The sequence below is a fragment of the Musa acuminata genome, chromosome BXJ3-2, assembly GCF_036884655.1.
Source record: "Musa acuminata AAA Group cultivar baxijiao chromosome BXJ3-2, Cavendish_Baxijiao_AAA, whole genome shotgun sequence".
Lineage (NCBI taxonomy): Eukaryota > Viridiplantae > Streptophyta > Magnoliopsida > Zingiberales > Musaceae > Musa > Musa acuminata.
The window spans coordinates 25,774,334-25,795,260 of record NC_088350.1 but is presented as its reverse complement, the minus strand read 5'-3'; the positions used below and the strand labels follow the sequence as shown (position 1 = coordinate 25,795,260).

At 40.5% G+C, this 20,927-nt stretch overlaps 3 protein-coding genes across 4 annotated transcripts; 1 reads left to right on the top strand and 2 right to left on the bottom strand.

Moving 5' to 3' along the window:
• Nucleotides 1–324: 324 nt before the first annotated feature.
• Nucleotides 325–8,774, bottom strand: LOC135632129 (CDPK-related kinase 5-like). The gene is made up of 11 exons (XM_065140558.1): nt 7,571–8,774; nt 5,804–5,934; nt 4,638–4,679; nt 4,399–4,507; nt 3,287–3,365; nt 2,877–3,173; nt 2,686–2,798; nt 2,041–2,148; nt 1,877–1,939; nt 1,613–1,780; nt 325–1,039 (listed from the first exon to the last, which is right to left on the bottom strand). Exons 1-11 carry the CDS (start codon nt 8,132–8,134, stop codon nt 890–892), a joined length of 1,824 nt encoding a protein of 607 aa, XP_064996630.1. The 5' UTR covers nt 8,135–8,774; the 3' UTR covers nt 325–889.
• A 6,423-nt stretch (nt 8,775–15,197) lies between these two features.
• On the top strand, nt 15,198–16,833 carry LOC135632145 (protein CURLY FLAG LEAF 1-like). Of its 2 annotated transcripts, none has more exons than XM_065140602.1 (2): nt 15,198–15,738; nt 15,818–16,833. In XM_065140602.1, exons 1-2 carry the CDS (start codon nt 15,511–15,513, stop codon nt 16,190–16,192), a joined length of 603 nt encoding a protein of 200 aa, XP_064996674.1. In that variant the 5' UTR covers nt 15,198–15,510; the 3' UTR covers nt 16,193–16,833. The 2 variants fall into 2 exon arrangements, with proteins under 2 accessions (XP_064996674.1, XP_064996675.1); XM_065140603.1 differs by having other exon boundaries at nt 15,279–15,738; nt 15,833–16,833.
• A 278-nt stretch (nt 16,834–17,111) lies between these two features.
• LOC103976093 (metacaspase-1) lies at nt 17,112–20,312 on the bottom strand. Its single transcript, XM_009391279.3, has 5 exons — nt 19,759–20,312; nt 19,306–19,636; nt 19,012–19,132; nt 18,284–18,478; nt 17,112–17,272 (listed from the first exon to the last, which is right to left on the bottom strand). Exons 1-5 carry the CDS (start codon nt 20,240–20,242, stop codon nt 17,213–17,215), a joined length of 1,191 nt encoding a protein of 396 aa, XP_009389554.2. The 5' UTR covers nt 20,243–20,312; the 3' UTR covers nt 17,112–17,212.
• Nucleotides 20,313–20,927: the final 615 nt, after the last annotated feature.

Genomic DNA, 20,927 nt, shown 5'->3' with positions numbered 1-20,927 from the left:
CTCGTCGACAGAAAGTATCTTTCCTAAACGGCACAAGCATCCTCGATCATCTTTACATATAAATCCTTGGGAACTTAAAAGAAAAGGTCACCAAGTGGACCCCGGAAGCAGACATTCATGGATAAGCAGACATTCATGAATTTACTTTTGCTCTGAGAGATCTAATTAACAACAGCTTACAATAGATTCCAATAGTAAGTACAATACTCACAGGCGAGCGACCAACAGACCGACTGCAGAACGAGGAGAAATGACAAACAACACTCATTTTTCTACCAAGAGAGATTGTTCATGATGGTTCTTCTCAAGTATAATACAAAGATGTAATGCAAAGTGCGTGCGTATTAGTTAAAACTGAAGCAGTGGCTACACACAAAGAAACCATTTTCTTCACCTTAATTTAACTGAAGCAGTGGCTACACACAAAGAAACCATTTTCTTCACCTTAACTCGAGACCTCGACGCTGGCATTAGAAAACAGCAGATTGACCTTTTTTTCCCCCACTCTGTAGCCTAATTTGAATTCACGGCACAATTTTACTGGTGAAGATCTGACCTACCGCAACTTAAAAAGTACTATGAGCTCGCCAAGTTTAACCAGTGCTACAACAGCAACATTGCTCATGACCTTTTTACATTGGAATGAGATTACAGACCACAGGATTGGATTGATCTGATTCCTCCATGACTATGGGATTGGAAGACATCGAGTAGGTTCCAGACTTTGGCCGAGAGGACCTTATCCCCAATAACTTTTTGAGTCCATCTGCTACTGCAGTGTCCCGAAAGCACTTCTACCAAAACAACTTGGCACCGGACATCTATAGCTAATCATCCATCCAAGCCAAACTGATGGCTCGTGAACTGATCAAAGAGGCGTAAGCAACATCTATCGTGCCTTTGCAAGTGATTGGGCCGATCGAGTAGACACACCATGCAACAACTTAACGAATCCGAGGAAGCTCAGCTTCCCATCTGTGTGTCTTATCCAGTCACGCAGAACCACGTGTACAGGTACAGAAGGGCTGAGGCCGAGTTCCTGTAATTACAAAAAATAAAAAAAGCTCAGAGAAGCTGAGAAAGAATCTGATTACATGGTAACTGCAAAGAAGAAGGATTAACATCGGAGAAAAGAAAATATCACTAAAGAAGCTATAACTAATAGCAGAATTAAGCGTCAAGGCAATGTATTCATGCAAGGTATGTTAATCTGTTAATTCTTATCCTCGAATATATCAGACTAATATAAGAATTTTTTACCAACTATCCATGCACACAACACTATGTTATTTCTGAAATAGCATGAAGAAGTGATTCATATAGTTAATATGTGCAATCATACAGCTATTCAGGGCCCTTCTACATATGCTTATGCTTATGGAGAAATATTTATACTTGGAGCCAAGGAATATTTTTCTAGGCAATACCCCTATGCGGGTTAGCAACATGCTGTGCTGATCTTGTGCCAATATAGGCAAACTGATAGCAGATGATGGGAAGCAATTCTGCAAGCCTAACACCTCAAGCTATGACAGTTATATCAAAGCTTATATAGGTCTTAGGTATCCAGCAGTGATATAACATGCAAAAGGAGTATAAAAAATGTGCATACCGAAGCCAGTTCCTCGATTACAATAGCTCGATTGCCATCTTTCTCGAAAAGCTCATAAGCACATCGGGCATGTTGCTCCCATCTATCTAGACCTTCAAGCTGATGCACACTTAATGTTGCTGCACAGAACTCATCGAAATCCATTCTTCTGTATTGTAGAGCACCGAGCTGGCAAATTGAGAGATAGTGTTCTATGTGATATACAAACTATAGGTTTGATGACATGATAAGGGAAAAGGTTTGCAGCTAAAAGTCTGCACATACCGAGACAAGAATATCCTGGACATGCAATTCCTTCATTTGATCAGTCACATTTTTCATCAAGGCCTGATCAAGGATTGAAATTCATTATTAAAAAGCAACAACTAGCGATTCCAACTTGAGATACTATTCCTTCTCTAAAGATATGAGGAGCATTAAAAACTAACCATCTTGATATTTTCAAGATTTATGCACCCATGTTTCGTAGGTTCCAATAGAGCAAACTGTCTCTTCAGGTAAAACAGTTCATCCACTGTCAATGTCTTTGACAAAGCCTGTTTCATTCATAAAAAAAATTTCGCTTATTTATCGCAAATCATTTGGATGCATAATCATACAGCCAGGTTGGAAATTCAAATACACAAACACATGGAAATGATTTTGGAAATTCTAAGCTTTTGACTGAGAACTTTAGTTTATGGGTCCGGCTTGAAGATAAATATACTTCTAGACTATTTAGCTTCAAGAGAGGGTTTGTTGCAAATCTGCAGTCCTGGTCATCAAAAATACCAATAATCATCAAACTGGTAAATTGGAGCAAAATACCTGCTTACCAGAAACCTAGAAGACTGGAATGCACAATAAATTAAATTTGACAGTGAAATATACTGACTGACTATTAATACACCATAATAAATAAGTGGCATTGGAACTCAATGTCAGCCAACTCAAAGTACTCCAAATCTTTTACCAAATGCAGCAACAGGATTGGAATTACATCAAACATGCAAGTCATGCATTTCGAATCACATGCAAGTTGAATGATCTAAATGAATGTTATATGCCCTATGGCAGTATCAACTGGTACCCACCCTTAAAGCAGCCTTGCGCAGAGATGATGAGCGGAGGTAAGATTTAATTAATCGAAATACAAGGATATCTAGAGGAACTTTGATATCATTGTAATTTCTAATCCAAGGATGGCCTGCAATCAGGAAGTAATTAATTATTCAGAAAAACAAGACAACGATATCATAACTTAAGAACTCATAAAGAGACTCACACAAAGCTTGTGCAGCGGTCATTCTTCTACGTGGATCTTTACTCAACAAGCGCTTGACAAAATCTTTTGCCTCAGGAGACATAGAAGGCCAAGGTGGCTCTGTAAAACTTGGATCAGCTTTCAAGACTGCCTTAAAGATGCCAGACTCAGTTCGAGCCCAAAAGGGGCGACTTCCACAGAGAAGAATATATGCAATTACACCAATACTCCACACATCAGCTTCTGTGCTGTAAGATCGATGTAGAACTTCAGGTGCAACATAATATGCACTTCCTACAATGTCATTCAACCTTTCATCTACAAAGCACAAATGCCCCTTGTTCAAGTGCAATCTAGATTGACATATCAGATGAACAGTTGAAATATAACTAACAAGGAGAACTTCTGGCTGGCAAACATTAATAACTAACCTGGCTTTACAAAATCTGATAAGCCAAAATCTATAGCCTTCAGCTGGGAATTCTCATCCTTTGAAGTAAAAAGAAAGTTCTGACAGAAAGGGAAAAACATTTTTTTTAAAAAATATTACATATAAAAATAAACAAAAATAAAACAACCATTTAAAGGGCTAAATGCAATAACAAACAATAGTGGAAGAAGGAAGGTCATATAAAGTTGCAAACTCTCATGGACAGTAAGAACCACTATTGCAGTAACGAAGATAGAAATAAGTAAACTTAACAAAGGCTTCCAATAAGTAAGCAAATTATCCTCACAATAATTTCTAGAAAACTTTATCAAAGAATATAAGCTCATTATAGAAGTGCAGATATGAATAATATAGTATAATGAGACTTGACCTGACCAATAAATTTTAGACCCTAGGTGGTTTTTTCTATCTTTTTCTTAATGAAGCAATATACATCCTGCAATATTAACTTACTAAAATGCCAATCATGTCGATGACCATTTTCAGTGTTCTCATCAAAGATCTACTTGAAATTTTTGACCGGTGGTTGTCCCAATAGGCATTTGAGACCTTCCTAAATGGACTAGTAAGTGCAGAAATCGATGACAAGAAGGATCACTACAATATACGCTGGTACAGGCCATTGGATGGTACATTACAGTCCGACTGGTAATATGCAACCTTCCTAAATGGACTAATAAGTGCAGAGATCAATGACAAGAAGAACTTGGAAACACTATAGTCGAAACATTATCTTGAAAGAACACTCATGATCAACAGAGTGTACAGTTATACACCAACATATGCATAATGGAAAGATCTCATACAAAGTGATGGGATCATTCTTAGGGGCTATTATGGACATCTATGAAAAGATAAGTAGTATCATGACCGCTGATACTTCAATTGTTGGGGAACAAAAATATTGTAAAGAACTGCAGATATAGAAGCCAGAAAATTATATAAACAAAAATGATGATAACTAGTACATATTTATATGGAAAAATGGTATGCAAAAGTGCTTGTTGACCTTCTAGCTCACATTCTCTTAATTCATTACCCCAAATCTCTACCATATACAACCAGAATTTTCCCTAAGAAAATCTGTGTTACCTCTGGTTTCAGATCACGATGAACCACTCCTTGGAGATGGCAAAATGCAACTACATTCAATATCTGTAACATGACAGCCTTTGCATCATTCTCCGAGTATGTCCCTCCCCTATCCAAGGAACAAGAATATGCATAAGTCATATGATTTGTGGCAAAGAGAAAATTGATATCTACAGAAACAGATAACAAAAATGTGAATATATGAACAATTTAAATTGCACAACTGGCTCATAAAGTACCTGGAAAGAATTCTATCCAACAATTCTCCTCCTTCACATAACCTGAAAAAGAGATAGATAAGAAGCCAAGATCTTTAATATATAGTAATACATAATAATTATGAATCCATGTTATGATGACACTAAATCAGGGTTCTTAATTTCGATGTATACTGTTCGGTACGGGTGGTACGTACTGGTCCAAGAGGATATCAGTATGCGGACCATCCTAGACCGAGCGGTACTAGTGTTTTGACTCCATATTGGGCGATACGGGATTTGTACCGGGCGGTAACGACCAAAATCCAATCGTTACTGAGATGTACCGATCGCTACGCCCCCAATTTTGATCGTTACCGAGATGTACTGGTCGGTACACCCCAAATTTCGATCGCTACCGATGCATATCGATCGGTACACCTCAGTATTTTTAGACTGTTACCTCCAAGTATTTTTGGAGGTTTTGCAATTCTTTTTGGGTGTACTATCAATATGCCCCGATATATCATCGGTACGCCTCGATATGTACCACTCGGTACATTGGTACAGACTAAAATTGAGACTCTTGCACTAAATATTACATTTTCATAAAACCAAAGTTAACCAATACCCAAGATAGCTCATGTCATGAGTAATGAGAATATTCGATGAGAAACTGGTGGCAACAAGAAGGTAAAGACAATTTTTTGGTTCAACGGTCTTCAATTTCAACACTAAATTTTAGCAATAAATTATAGTGCAAGAAGAGTGAGAACCCATTGAAAAGAAGGGCAGAAACAATTTCCTAATTATCTGGTAAAAATTCAGAATAGGATTAACCGGGTGGAAACAAGTCAATTTAAGGGATGTCACTTCATTGGGTGAACTACTTCAATTACATCACATAATATTCCAATCCAGTGGCCATTTCCAATTCATTAAGTTTGTCCATTTAAAGTTGATTACTCTACAAAGTAGAAAAACTTGAAAAAATAAATCTAGTTTTCTAAGAGGAAAATAAACTTCTAACCAAGCAGGACTCAAGAAACACGATTTTCAAATAAAAAAGGCTTAAAACTAGTTTGTCATTAGTGTCTATGTTCACAGTAATAACTAATATTAAGCCACGTATAACTATATAGAAGCAGGAAGTAGAAATCACTTGACAAATAACCATAATTTGCAACATCAATGTGTTAGAGACTTACTCCATTATTATGTAGACGTTGTCATTATCTTCATAGGCATCATAAAAGTGAACTAGGTTGTTATGTCCTGTCAAAGCTCTCAAAATCTTTACCTCTCTTCTGGCATCCTCAGTAGCAATGGCAGTAGTCATCTACATAAGTTTAAAAGTGAAGGCAAGATAAAAAAAAATCACACCATATGAAAGGATCTGTTACGTACATGATAAATTTTTCCTGCAACCAATACTTAAATTTCATTCGTCTAGAAACAGGCTAGTAGGCTGCATCTCCTAGTTTAATTTTAACAGTGAATCAGAAGGGACCCACAATAATAGTCATAAAAGACCAAACAACCAATAAAAAATAGTGCCATATGTGGTAACTTGAACAAACAAGGCCTTGTTTTTGTGCATAACTTCAAATATTATTTTACTTCAACTATGATGAATAGTGGTGACATATACATTTATCCACAATAGAATTTATGTTTACCACATTAGAGTTGTATATATTATAGTTTAACAACAATGCCAAGGCAGCTATTGAAAATGCAACCTAAATTATTCATATAGTCTCACCGAGGTGAACTTACGATGAAGGCTAGGCTATTGATTGGTCATGGAAAAATGCAACCTAAATTATTGCTGAACTTAAGATGCACATAGAGAATAAGTGTTTTCTAGGAACTAAAATCCTGACCACAAAATTAGTGTTGATTGTTGACCAAACATTATCAGTCAAGCAAACATGAAACTGCAAGTGCACATAAGTCAATGCAGTAAGCATGAAAAGCCAATAAAGTCACACAGATCAGGCACTATATCTAGTTAAATGCTTATAGTGAACTAAGTGATGCATGAAATAGCTTCAGCAACTTCAGCATCATACAAAATCTTCCTGGAAATATGTCATCTAGTGTGGCATGAAAAGATATAGGAGATTGGCTGCAGTCATTGGGTCAACTTGGTAAAATGGTTTTTTGACAATCCAACCTGTCTAGCGACAAATGTACTATACAAGGAAGCAGACATTCAGTGGAGAAGATCACTTTCTTATCAAAGCTTCATATTCCTCTTCACCAGGAGCTCAAGCAGTTTGAGTTTTCTAAGAACCATAAAAAGCATGCCATCCCTAAAGCCTTGTTGCAATTGCAACCTTTAAATCATATACACGGGTCTGACGTCGGGCTAAAAATTGAACATTCTGATCTAGTAAAACACAAGAAAAATCCAATAACTTTCTTGATTCCAACCCATAAAAGAATTCACACGACAATGCAGCAAAGCTGAGACATTATGACAAACATTGAGAAGTTGATTATCTGATTCTCTATTACCAAAACAATCATCAATCACAACAAACCACCAAGATAATTCTGTTTTTCTAGTTCCAATGAGTTTATCCCATCTTTTTCAAAAAGTAGCAATCTTTTCAAACAAAAAAGAAAACCTGGCACATTCCATATCAATCGTTCAGCAAAACGATCTATGATGGCATCTACTAGCATGTTTGGCTTAAGAAACCAGCAGCAGATTTGCAAGAGACGCAACTTCACGAAGAAAAGCACTGAACCAGCATGATGCAATAAAACACAGCAACATTAACAGAACCTCTGCAGATGAATCTCACCTAATTATGCATTTCTGTGACTAGTAGAATGACCAAAATTGACCATAAGATCTATTTGTCTAAACAACCAACAACAAAATGATTAATGCAGCAAAGTTGGCAACTTGGAAGCAAGGGCAAAAGAGGAGATCTTGCACAAACGAGAGATTTTTACTGTACCTTAGCCTTCGGGATGACCTTGACCGCCACCTGCTGCCCCTTGCTCTCGCCCTTCTTGACCTTCGCCGTGCACGTGTACCCGAAATGTCCCCGCCCGACCTCCTCCCCAATCTCGTACTTGCTGGCGAACCCCTTAGAGAACCCGAAGTTCTTATCCAGCCCAGCCGCAGCACGCCTCTCCTCCCTATCGTCCGCCGGGATGGCGGCCTCGTTCGGCTTCACCGACCCCAGCCGCCGTGCGAGGACCGCCCGGATGTGCTTCGCTGGCGACGGCGGTGGGAACGGCCGCTTGAAGAACCTCCCCGGAGTGGAGGTGGCCGACCCACCGCCTTGGGAGGCAGCGGAGGGGGATCTCTTGGCGAACAGGCTATGGGCAGGGCTGGGGCTATAAAAAGGGAAGAAAGGGGAAGCCCATGGCCTGGGTGCCTTCTCCTCCGCCACCGTCGCCCCGGTCTCCGCCTCAGTTCCCTTCTTCGTCGCCTCCTCTTCCTTCTTCTTGTGCGACGGAGACGAGAAAGGGTCGCAAGACTCCGCGGACGCAGGCTTCCCGTGGCAAAGGCCCATCTTTTTCTTCGATACGAGATCGTAGATCCACGAAGGAGAGAAGAGGAACGATTCCCAGACCCTAGATCACCATTGGCATCTCTCACCTTCGGTTTGCTCCCCTCCTCTTCGTTTCTCTTTCTCGAACAGAACCCCTCGGTAGTGAAGGTGGGATTGGGTTACTATTTAAGATAGCTATAACAACGGTTGTTTAACGTAAAGAAAGGTTCCGAGCTCCCAACAGCGCCATTGTTAACTAGTGATTCCGGGACCAAGTTGCTTCCTTGCACACGCACACACATCTCTCTGTCATCACCATCACTGCCTCTCCCTGTTTTCTTCTGGTAAAAGCGACATGCCCACACTACAACGTGATTAATAGGGCACTGGCCCCTGATGTAAGACTTACCAGGAGCATGATATAGACCATGTCAGATTCATGCGTTCTCCAAAGCAGCATTGAAGCATCACCAGATCTGAAGTTTGGTACTGGATGAGTGTTGTTCCTTTGCAGCCTCCGCCACCAAGGTCAAAAGTGCGTCCTTTGATCTTTGTTGGCCTTCGTAATGGTAAATATCGGCTGCATTGGATCGATCTTTCTCAAATCCTGATGGTTTAGGACGATGCAGAGGTCGTGGATTGATGATGGGAAGAGCTTTGGGTGGCTTGGAGTCGGATCTGCTGCTCTGCTACTTCTCCTTCCTCATGTATTTCGTTGCGCAGTGCGTGATGGTCATGAAGGAGCATGACATACCCTCTACAATACTTACTTTCTACCCAACGGTGGTCCGGTGTTACACTGAAGTGGGACCCTTCCAGCGGCTAATCACCATGCGGGTAAGCGGCCAGATTATTTGAATGCGGGAAACGAATACCGAAGTAACGCTTCCCGCGGCTTGTTTCCGGTGCTCCCCATCAATAGGCGCGCTCAAAGTTAGTGCTTCGTAAGAAGGGTGGACGACAGACGCGTGGCGGAATGTCAGTGGCCGACTAGGTGAAGAATTAGGTTAGCGAAAGAGTTCCGGGGGAACGTTGTCCTCGTTGACTGCAGCGCTCGTTAAGGTTATTTAATTACTTCAGCGGGTCGGATTTTGTCGCCAACGATGCACGTATTTAAGGAACGCGGTATGCTCTTCCGGCGGACCAGCATGGAGTTAAGTGGTTTCCGCACCCTTGAAAGACTAACCTCTGTTGTTTTGTTGGAGGATTCAATTCTTTCCTTTCAATGATATAATTAACTAAATTACTTGATTGGTATAATAATATATTTTACCTGATTAGTTAAATAAATTACTGATATTTCAAATTTTATCTAGAAAATTATAATTAAAATTTTCAATCATCTGCTTGAAATTTGGAAAATGCTAAAGTTTTAGGATATTAACCTTTTTTAAAACCTTAGATATTAAAGATATAAGTTGGGATTCCAAAACTACAGAAAATAAAAAGTTCCAAAGTTTAATTAAAACTTGAATTCCTATTTCAAATCTTTCTACCATGCAGGATTTAATGGTACCTCATCTCGAGGGAGGGCACCACAGAAGTGGATGAAGGAGCACCTCATCTAGTGGATCATAAGATCACTTGTGGCTGGTGACCACAACTTGAAGTGCATTTAATAATGGAGAGAGGGAAGAGCTGCAGTGGGAATTCGACAGCAGAATTGGAATGGTGTGGCTTTCCACTGACAGTGGATGGTGATTCAATGCTTTCTGGTCACCATCAGTCAATGGCGTTTCCTGCTAATCTTTCCTTCCCTGCTTCTTCAGCAGATGCAGATTGAGCCCAGTAATTATGAGAAATAAACATATATAAACATCATTTTAGACATTAGAGTTATTATTCCTTTGCAGCAATACTGATTTTTTTTTTCTAAGACTTGGTTCTATTTTAATTTTCTTTTGTTCTCATGTATTCTTTTAATTCATCTTCAATAGAACTTAGAGGTGGCCTTTGATTCATGATTTTTTGAATGCTGTGATAGACAGATATTATTAGGAAAGATAGAGAAAAAAATATTTTCATTTCTGAATATAAGGATAAAATGAGGCTTCTTTCTCCTCCTCATTTTTACCGCAGTCTTTTGCTCAAAAGAATTAAATTTGGTTCCAGAATAAACTTTTTTTTCAGGATATAAAATTGTATAATCTATCACTGTTACTTTTGATTTGGGGAAGAAGTGGATTTGGAAGCTGAAGATAACACTGTGAGTTGTGGGTTTTAATGGAGAGAAGAAATAGCAGAATCCTTGCAGTCCATTACTTTTTAGATCACAACTCTCCTGCCACAATGACAGTGATTGAAGCATCACCAAAAATTCTTTGAAAATAGCAGAAAAAAATATTCAGGTCAAACACCAACTGCTTTAAAGTATAACCAGACACTTAAAGATGCCCTTTGGATGATCCACACAGAGTTATACTGACACCTCACACTGATCAAGTTGATGTTACTTGTGGCACCTTTTCTAATTATTTTTCCAAATCTTTATCAGTTGATGGATACATTCATTCACTCATCCACATCCAACCAGCAGCAGCATCATCATCATCATCAGAACTTGATGACATGATTTGTTGACTAATGCATCTGATATGACCAACTTTTCTTACATCAACCTTTTCTTTTTATGGTATATTAACATCACCTTTTTGTTTAGTAGCAGATCAGTATTAGGATAAACCAAAAATTATGGTCTCAGGTCCTTGAATTCCATGTCCAACAACATGTGATGACCCTACAAAAGCCTAAGCATGCTATCTAAAACAGTGGCAATTGAGCCCCACTCTGCTACAAAGGCTAATAAACTTAAATGTCAGTGAGAATGAATCAGTTCTTTAAGAGAAGGATAAGGCAAGCAAGAAATTGTTTAAGATTTCATTATTAAATGACCATCCAACTTGAGGAATACCAAATGCAGCTCAACTTCCTTTTTGAGTCCAAAAAGTAGTGATAGAGATCTCAGACTTGGAGGCATTTGCAGGATAACCAGGAGGCAATTACTGGTGACTCCCACGCTGCTCCATTTAGACAAATGGAGCAGAGTTTTAGTGCTGTTGGGTGGATCTCCACTAAAGATCCTGTGATCATTATGCTGCAAGTTGACCTCATTAAGCACTGCTATAGACACTGGCAATTCTCATTATCAATTCTACAAGCTGAAATCCAGTTGTGCCATCAATGAAAGAAGCATATCATTTGAATTTTCTTGACCAAAATACAATGTTGCCACCTCAGCATGCAAGAGATGAACACAAGAGTTTTATGTGTTTTTTCTTTGATTTGAGAAAGTTTTCACATTCTTTCTTGAATGAATACCAAGTTTACGGAAGTATTTTTGACAGCCTTCATTGTTCTGTACTATCAAGTGAACTACAGAAGCAAGAGAGAACTTTTGTTTGAAATCAATCAAAAGAAGAAGAATGACATTCAGAAAAAGTAAGGCCCTAATGTTGAAGATAGTCTGCAATTTGCAGAAAACTAATGTTGAATGCTTTCTTCTTCTAGATTCTAAGCCTGGTATTGGACTGGACTTCTTATTGATCCAACACTTTGTTTGAGTATCTTATCCGTGAGCTATCGTTCCTCTCGTTTATATTGATTTCAATTGCTCAATCACATGAGACTTAATTAGAACTCATTTCCTTCCCCTTGAGAACTGATGAACAACTTTTAACTACTAAGAGAGAAATGAAAAATTACCTTTAGCAATAATAGTGCAATTCTGTCATTAGTGATCAAATGTCTTCATCGTTGGAGACGCATCTCGACGAAGGTTTCAGAAAATACTTTCATTACCTTCTGACTACAGTTTTTGGAGAAATTATTGGTGATGAAAATAACTTTTGGGACTAAAATCATAGTTCGATCTTTAGAAATAAAAGCTTTTGTTGCAAGATGTCATATCTGTTGAAGAGAAATTTAATGATAGAACACTGCTATTGCTACAAGCAAGATTGCATCCTCAGCAACAAATTTTTTCTTGAATTAAAGGCCATAGAGAATCAGAATCTTCACCAAAATTTTCATTGCAATTAAGACACTTCCATTGCAGGAAAAGCAGTAATTTGTCACTGAAACCATTTAAGAAGGGATACGACATTCCAAAAAGTGAAAAAAACTTTACATGAAACAAGATGAATTTAGATTAAGCAAAACTTGTTTTACTAATTTGATGTGCTGCTCCAAATCATCCAAGAACTTTGCGGAAACCAAGGCCTCCCTAGTTGAAGCTGTTTAGTAACCAATTTAGCAGCAAAAGCAGAATTAGTGTCACAGCTTAGCATATACAGCTTATTGAGCACATCTACATACATGCAGCTATATAGCTATAAAATGATGTTGAGAACCATAAGATATCTAATCAAAGTAAAACTTTACAGTTCTCTTTCTTAGTGATGATTGGTTCTCCAAACCTCCATAATGAGGAGTTTCTGAAATTGGTGTATTTCCTGCAACATGACAGATTAAAACATTTCATATATATATTTCTCAGAAGATTCAAAGCGATATATCTGGTAATGCGGATGGGAATTTGTGACAGGTTCTAATTGGGCCAGGAAACAAACAGATGAAAATAAGAATCATGATCACTTAGCATTCATCACCATCCTGCTTCAGCATCCAAGTGCATCTTGTAAAAACACTATACAAGACAAAATTAGCATCAAGAAATCTTCACCAGCAATTTCTATTAGTTGCCTGAATATTAACTCAGAATCTGTGGTACCTGTCATTAGAGTCACAAAAGAAGATGGGAGAATGCAATAATCATCCGGTAGCAGAGACCACATCTAACAAACAGTGACTGGAAATTGCACCGAATGAGTTGGCACAGACAACAAGAGAGGAAATCAAAAGAGCTCAGGAAAGTGCAAGTCTAGACTCAATGGCCATAATTGATGAGCTTGAGAATTCTCATTCTGTCCTCACAATTACCAAAAACAAAGTCACCATGTGAAGCACAGTCATTGCACCTCTCTGATCCTTAACTTGACTCAACCAGTAGAAGCGTCAGAAAGAAACAAGTTGGAGAGTGGGAAGTCCAAGATGGAATTTGGCACTGGCAATGTGTTTCGAGAAATGCATGAAGAACTGGATCAGAAATGTGAGTAGATATAAACACAAACTCAAAGTGGAGTAGGAAGAAAGAGATACATATCAAGGAATCTGCAACTTAGTTTGAGATCCGTTAATTAACATAGAAATGGATACCACCATTCAATTGGATCACAAGATGTAAACACAAACAATGCATTGCGTAAAAGGAGAGACAATGCAGAAACCACAACAGTAAATTCTTAGATCACATATGCTAAGAACTATGAAACAAAATCTAACATGGTATGTATCAGAGCAAAAGTCATCATATGTTTAGAGGGAATCTTAAGAATATAAATTCGATCTTTCAGATGGAATGATAGCGAGAAGAATTTTGACATATTATTATTATATGAAAACATCAAATCAGGTGTATCCATGGTTTAATATGAAAGCTTGATAATTGGATCGACCAGCTCTCACACAATGAAACTGGAATTGTAAGTCCTATAGAATCCTTGCACAAGAGTTTGACTCGATCTGACCGAAGAGCATATCCTTACGACATTTAATTCTCTGATGCAGTGCAATTGCCAAGTCCTTAGATAGCATGCCCAAAGAGCACAAGGACAGCAGCAGAGGTGGGGGCTGGCATTTAACAGAGACCGGTGGAGATCAGAGGGAGTGATAGCTCTTTGAGAGAGTGAAGTAGGCTCTCTTTAAGAACCGGCATTGAAGGGAATTCAAGGGGAGTAAATGGTGGCAGGTGGGCACAATCCCATGAACTATATGACCTTCTTCTTCCAGCTTTTAATGCCAAGGGCTTCTTCCACTTTAAGGATAAAGCTCCTCTTCGAGCTCTAAATTCCATGCTTCCATCTCAAGTTTCTAAAGGGGCCACCCTCCAATGCACTTCTCAAGTTCTACACATCAAAAAGCTGGTTTGCTAAGTAGGAGTCTTAGATTTCTCTTGTTGATCTCTCTATCGCCTGATCATTATTTTGTGTACAGGAGCTGAAGGATGATATTGTGCTCAAACTTCCATATCGTTCGGCATCGCTTGTTATATACTTATAATCATTAGAATCGAGTGGCAATTGCTTTGTTGTTCTAATCAGTCGAATTAGATTCATTCATTAATGGATTTGGCATCCTAACAAATCCATGTTGGAGATGATAAGGCGAAAGAAGAATAGCTGTCATACGTAGGATGTCTCGTTCAGAAATTGCAGTAGTGCTCCAAATGCATTACGTTATATGCCATCAGTAGCTACTTAACTTGCTTCACCAAACCTTGGCAGACATCATGTCTGCATAAAAATTCTGATCAATTCCCACATAAATGTTGAGAAAATTAGTTAGAGCGGAAAATATGGACCATCTTTTATTAGGTTAAGAGGGACATTATATTCATACATACATAGATCTGTCTGTGTCCATCTCTTGATTTGTGTAGAGCTAAGCAAAACGAGAGAAACGGATGATGACACCATAATTGCATGATTGTGAGGTGCTGCTGCATAACCAATAGGTCATGTTAATGGATCACAATCTTGTTTGTCCACTCACCATAACCAATAGGTACAGTAATCGAGTTGAAATTGAAGAGAAGGGGAAAGGACTAAGGCAATCAATGGGTGGCTGTGCCATTAATGTTTGTGTGGAATAAGAATTTAACGAGAATAAATATTTTTTTTAGGTTGAGTAAATCCCCCCAGAAAACTATGGGAAATGATGTTTTCTCTTAGGCCTAAACTGTTTGCATCAGCTTTGTGAGAGACCAAATCTTCCAGCAGCTTTTGTGGAATGATTCAACCAGCTAAAATAGCAATCTCCTCATTTAAAGAGGAGGGAGGGGAAGGTGTCCATTTATTTCAGAGATGTGATAGTTTTCAATTAGGGTTGAGAAATGGGTGTTGGGATGCTTTAAAGAGGAGTTCATCGGTTGACTCATATTTGGAAGTCGGAGTTAATGGAAGATGCATGGCACTCAACTGCTTGTGCAGTTGAGCTTCTCCTCCCTTCAATTAGACGTCACACCAGCCGTGCTATTAGTGCTTGACAGTGTTGGATAACAGTGTGACTTATGGACGCAGTTGAGCTTGACCTGATTCCCATGCAATTACTACGCATGCAGGGGGTTGTGATTCCTATGTTGATGCGTGGTAAGAGTCATGGATCACAGAAACAAGAGAACTTGTGTTCTTTTGTAGCATCTCCCATTAGATCCTTGCCTGCGGTTGAGTGCTATTAAATGTGCCTCCTAATCCAGCCTATATAAGCAGCTCAAATCCTACGAGGAGATGGTAGAAAGACTGGCACTTTGAGAGCTGAAGTGCTGCTTTGGTTCGAACTCCATGGTGTCGGTGTCGGTGTCGCTGCAAGCGGCCCTTTCGCCGGAGGAGAGGAGGACATGCCCCGACCTCCAGGATTTCTTCTCCAGGAAAAGGAAGCGCAGAGATGGAGAAGAGAGCCAAGGTAACAAGGAGCCCAAGCTGGTGAAGGACGAGGAGGAGGAAGAGGACACCGAGCTGGATCTCGACGCTCCCTTGCCTTCGGAATGGCAACGCTGCCTCGATCTCAAGGTAGATAGATATCAAACATTACAAGCCATGTCAGCTCAGATGAGATTGCATGGAGATCCGGAAGATAGTTGATGCGTAGATTTCGATTGTGCAGTCGGGAGCGATACACTTCTACAACACCAGGACGCACCGGAGGACCGCCATGGATCCCAGGCTGAGCAGCTTGGAGCCACCGAGCTCGCGGCCGAGGCTGGACCTGGAGCTCAACCTCGAGCCGCCGGGGAGCCACCTCTACGGAGGAGAAGGAGATCTGGTGAAGCAGGATGCATGCAACTCCGAGGACGACGAGATGGTGGCGACGGCCTGCATGCGCTGCCACATGCTGGTCATGATGAGTAAGGCATCCTTATCGTGCCCCAGCTGCAAGTTTGTGCACCCACCAAATCACAGCTTCTCGGCGTTGTGCACGCCAGCTTTCAAGCTTGTGTGTTGCAAGGATCAGTACTCCAATTAGTCTTCCTTACGTATCTTTAATATGATGTATATAGTATTACAAAGAGGCAGGTTTTGGTCAGTTTATGTTCAGGTGGAGCAGCACTCTTTGTTCAATGGATTCACGTTCCTAAATAAAGTAGCAGTAGATGACTGTTGGAGAAGACAATGTGTCCCTGTGCCTGTAACTCTAGTCATGTGTAATAAGACAAAAGTATATTTAGTGGCAGTCAATGCTTTTGCTCTGCAACCAAGTAGCTGCTGCATCAGAAGATGTTAATGGTGCAATCTCTGGAACCAGTAAACCCTACCAGACAGCTTAATTGAAGGGTCTCTGAAGAATTCTGCTTCTGAAGAAAACTCTGCAGCAATGATAGAGAAACATATCAGCGAGGAGAATTCGTACTTGCTTGCTACAGGATGCAGATAAATTGATGATATCACATGTGTGACTGAGCCATGTAACCACCATTGCACCAGCCATGGAGTGCATGTGAAATCATTGATTAGGCCTTCCAGTGGTCGCCTATCAATGATTTCTGGGGCAATGAATGGAGTTCTATTAACTTTAGTTGACGAAGCATTTTGGAGCTGCCCATCCAATGTTGATATGACATGTAATTTAAATGGCAGTATGATGGTAAGTCAACTTCACACCATCTATGACTTTGGGAGCACAAAAAAATCTTCCAAAATGAATCTGTTCCTCAAGAATCCTGGCTGCAACAAAGCAATGATCTGATCCAATCCAACACAGTAAATTTCCAGGTTATCATTGAAATGGGATGGAAAATCTTCAGTGTCCTGTTTTAGAGGAATACTAATACATCCAACATTTATTTGCTGTTTTCCTTTGACAGAAACGTGTAGACAGTGTACCTGTTTTAAATTCTTTGGTTCCCCTTCTCTTTCATATCCTTCAAACAGTTGCAGGCATCACAAAGAAAAATGGTGGTCCAGGATATATTAGTGGCTGTGAAATATGTATTGAAGCACAAAGATATACTTTAAATTCTCTCTCTCTCTCTCTCTCTCTCTCTCTCTACAGGAGAAATGGCTTGCGGTAAATGTCAAACATCTCTGAAGAAGATAGCTGAGGCTCCTGCAAAGCAAATTAAGCTCACATTAGGGTGCAATTAAAATGATGAAGCACACTATATGACCAGAGTTAAGGAGAAAATAATTGTGACAAAAGCTTCATCCTATAAAATGTTTCAAATGAGGAAGAGAAGCCCCTCAGCACCCAATGGCGTGTTTAGGTTCCCCGAGTTCATTTTATTTGAAGATATCTCAGGTAAAAAAGGGAAGAATTTCTTGATTGTCTTGTGGAAACATAAGATGTTATTTACACCCTATATGTTGATAAGCAACAGTTTGGACTTTAGGCATTGACAAATCACCATTAGGAAGTGAAAAGCATAACATGTTACTGTTTCACTGGAGATACAGGTGGATTAAGGTACATGAAGCAGATAAGAATGCACCCTGTTCATGTGCAAATTGCATGATCCTACATGAATGATCAGTAACTTGGATGAAACACCAGTTCACTTTTGGTCCTAGAAAACACAGCTGAGATTTCTTATTCTCTCTGGACACACACACACACACAAGGAGGGAGAGAGAGAGAGAGAGATGTTATATTTCAAAATCTTCAAAAAGAAACTAATACATCGCCTTGGTCCGATGCAGATTTTGCTTAATTGAGGACTTGGGAGAATGATGAAGCACACAACATGAGGAAAAGGAAAGAAAAAAAAAAACAGATAAAGCAACTGCACATGTTTTGCCATGACAATCAAATTCCAACTATTTTATCCTTGACAGATTCACACAAACAATGAGTCAAAGTTATGAGCTTTGGTTACCAAGACATCCCTCTTGAAATCACATAAAGTTTATCTTTTGTTATGATTATGACTAAACACTGATGGAAAATTCAACATCAAAACAATTGCTTCTCCAGACTAACATACTAGAACTTGTGAAGAGTTGAAAACAAGAGGCATCAAACAAGTCAGCAAGTGTGTAGATTCATTCATCTAAAATGAGATAGAGGAGATCTTGCAGAGAATGAGAGCAAGGGAAAAACTAAGTTTTCTAAGAAGCATACCTGGGTTAACCCAAAGTTGAACACCTTCCTCATAAGAGAAACAATTGGGCCACTCATGCGAATGCCTGTGCTGGCCTCCCGAATAGCAGAGCGCATGGCTGTCAACAGGCGACCATAAGTAGTTCCTGGTTCATTCTCAATGGCTTGAATGAAACTGTAAGTCATGGCACCTGTAGATGTCGAGCCTGCCAAAGCCTGCAGGACTTCAAATTACAGTGATCAGATGAGTCGTCACTCTGGCTAAGCAAGAGTGAAATTAACAGACCAAGGGGAAAGAATGGTCATCCTTGGATTTAACTCAGTTTTTTGCGGAGCCATGCACTAGATAACATAAGCATGGAGACAGACTAGACTTCACCCCAGATCAAATAGGAAATGTTGGCATGAGAACAGACACAACTCTTATCACTTTGCCATGTTGTTTATATTACAACTAATATAATATCTTCTTAAGTTCAGAAGGTCCAGACTGCAATAATAGACCGAGAAAATGATCCAATGAAATCAAAAGCAACTCTGGAATTTCAAGTCAAATAGCATAAGCATAATTACTGTAAATAACTTGAATAAAAGATAACAAAAGGACTTCTTCCTATGATCTCCAAGCCCTGAGAATCTATAAGAAAAGCAGAGCGCAAGGTTTATATTCACCAGCAAAATTATTCATCGTGTTAGAACAACCCATATTTATTAATCCTCAATGGTTTCCTGGTGAATCATGCACTCACCGAGGTATCTGCAGAAGTCTGGTGGTCATCACAACCACTGAGCAAAATAGCCAATCCCCCATTCGTGCCCTTCCATGTACCTGATGGGGGGTTGTGATCCTCCCACTGGTAATACCCTGCCCTGCGTAAAGCAAAAGGTTTCATTATATCATGGACATGGACTTCAAACCAACCAGACGGAATGCTCATTGTAAGAACATGGCGACACTGATCTCGGAGTTAGCACTAACATTCTATTTTGTCTGCTCAAGTTTATGATGGCTATGACTTGGTTTGATGTACTGCGTTGGTCACCTGGATAATCGGCAGAGGTAGGGGAGGTCGAGGACGGTGCCACTGTGGCAGGCATCGACGAGCGCATGGAGCTTGACGCCTCGGGGGAGCGGCCGGACGAGCGTCTCGTTGATCTCGTCGTCCAGGATGGTGCCGTTGGCCTCGAAGTCTAGGGGGCAGAGCGCCTCGTCGAAGCCGTCCACCTCGTCGCCGCTGGGGTCCAGCCGCTGCACGCCGTGGCCCGAGAAGTGGAACACGAGCGAATCGCCGCTCTCGCACCCGCTCACCAGCCACCGCATCGCCATCCGCAGGTTCTCCTTCGTCGGCACCCGGGACGGGCCCCTCTCCTCCTCTGCATATGGTTGCATGACACAGGAATGTTCTCGGTCATGGTTCTGACGACCGTCTTTGATCATGCTATTGAATCCGAAATGACGAAGAGGGCCTGAGGAGATCCATGAACCACTTCCTTACCGGTGAGGACCAGGATGCCTTCCGCAGGGAACCCAAGCCTCTCAATCAGCAGGTACCTCATGCAGTTCACGTCATTCACCGTCCCCTTGAGCTCGTACCGCCGCCCGACGTAGCTTATGCCGACGAGAACCGCCCTCTTCTTCCCCCGCACCCGGGGGAAGCTCGGCGGCGGACTAGTGATGGGATAGCCTTGGGAGCTGGAGCCGCTGCTCGACGACGAAGAGTTGAGGGAGCCGATGCCATTGGAGATGTTCATGACCACGGACTTGAGGAAGCCCATGGCTTGCCGGACCGGGTCTTGGGAGCTCCCCACGTCGGTGATGGCGAGGCAGGCGGCGCAGCGAATGGCCCGAGCTTGCGGCGGTACGACCAGTAGCACGTCGCAGCCGCTGCACCTGGCCGTTTTGTTTCTTCTGCTCCACATCTTCGTCTCCCTTCCAGCTTCACATTCCTCTCGTGGGCTCTCTCTGCGAGGCGCCACCATGGCCTTGCAGGAGAGCCATCACCGGAGTTTACAGCGTGCTCGATTCTTTTCCCTTTCATTTTGCCATGGCATATATTCCGATGAGAAAGGAGTGCGAAGGGAATAGGATTCTTGCTACTTTGTTTTCCAGTGCACCATTTTAAAGAGTTGCGTTCAACCAATGCAGTCTTCCAAAGATTTGGATTGCCACTACCTCATGGCAGTCATAGATTTTGTCGACATAATCCAAGATATTAGATATGAGAAGACAGTACGATTCTAAAGAAACTTAATTTACCTGCTTAAATATTGGATGATATGAAGAGATAAAAAGCAATATCTGCTTCACTAATACAAGATGAATGTGAATATATTCACAGTAATATAAAAGGGAACATTAAAATCATCTTCTGGCAAAGCATCCTGCAACCCAAGCAAGATGTAATCAAATAAACAAAAGAACTCAAGAATGATGTTTCTATAATGTATAGTTCACAACCTCTTATTTATAGCTGAAGCAACAGAATCTGCTGAACCATGCTCGAATCTTTTCTCCAGAGTGTCCTTTTCATGCAGTAGGCTTGCTCATGTCTGCTGATGATACTTTCCTGTACTTTTCATCATACTACAATTAATTAGGATGGACTGCTGCAGAATCATAATAGCATGACAACCTTGGGGGTGTCTAAACGATGTACAATCGATT

Bases quoted from the DNA above. Each gene is read 5' to 3' on its own strand.
- LOC135632129 (XM_065140558.1), bottom strand. From the start codon at position 8,134: ATGGGCCTTTGCCACGGGAAGCCTGCGTCCGCGGAGTCTTGCGACCCT. The intron at 3,174-3,286 runs GTTAGTTATTAA...TGTGCTTTGTAG, and splicing joins ATCAGATTTTGTAAAGCCAG to ATGAAAGGTTGAATGACATT. The intron at 1,040-1,612 runs GTATGCACATTT...TTGTAATTACAG, and splicing joins TAATCGAGGAACTGGCTTCG to GAACTCGGCCTCAGCCCTTC.
- LOC103976093 (XM_009391279.3), bottom strand. From the start codon at position 20,242: ATGGTGGCGCCTCGCAGAGAGAGCCCACGAGAGGAATGTGAAGCTGGA. The intron at 19,637-19,758 runs GTAAGGAAGTGG...AACCATATGCAG, and splicing joins AGGCATCCTGGTCCTCACCG to AGGAGGAGAGGGGCCCGTCC. The intron at 19,133-19,305 runs GTGACCAACGCA...TGCTTTACGCAG, and splicing joins TACCTCTGCCGATTATCCAG to GGCAGGGTATTACCAGTGGG.
- LOC135632145 (XM_065140602.1), top strand. From the start codon at position 15,511: ATGGTGTCGGTGTCGGTGTCGCTGCAAGCGGCCCTTTCGCCGGAGGAG. The intron at 15,739-15,817 runs GTAGATAGATAT...GTTGATGCGTAG, and splicing joins AACGCTGCCTCGATCTCAAG to ATTTCGATTGTGCAGTCGGG.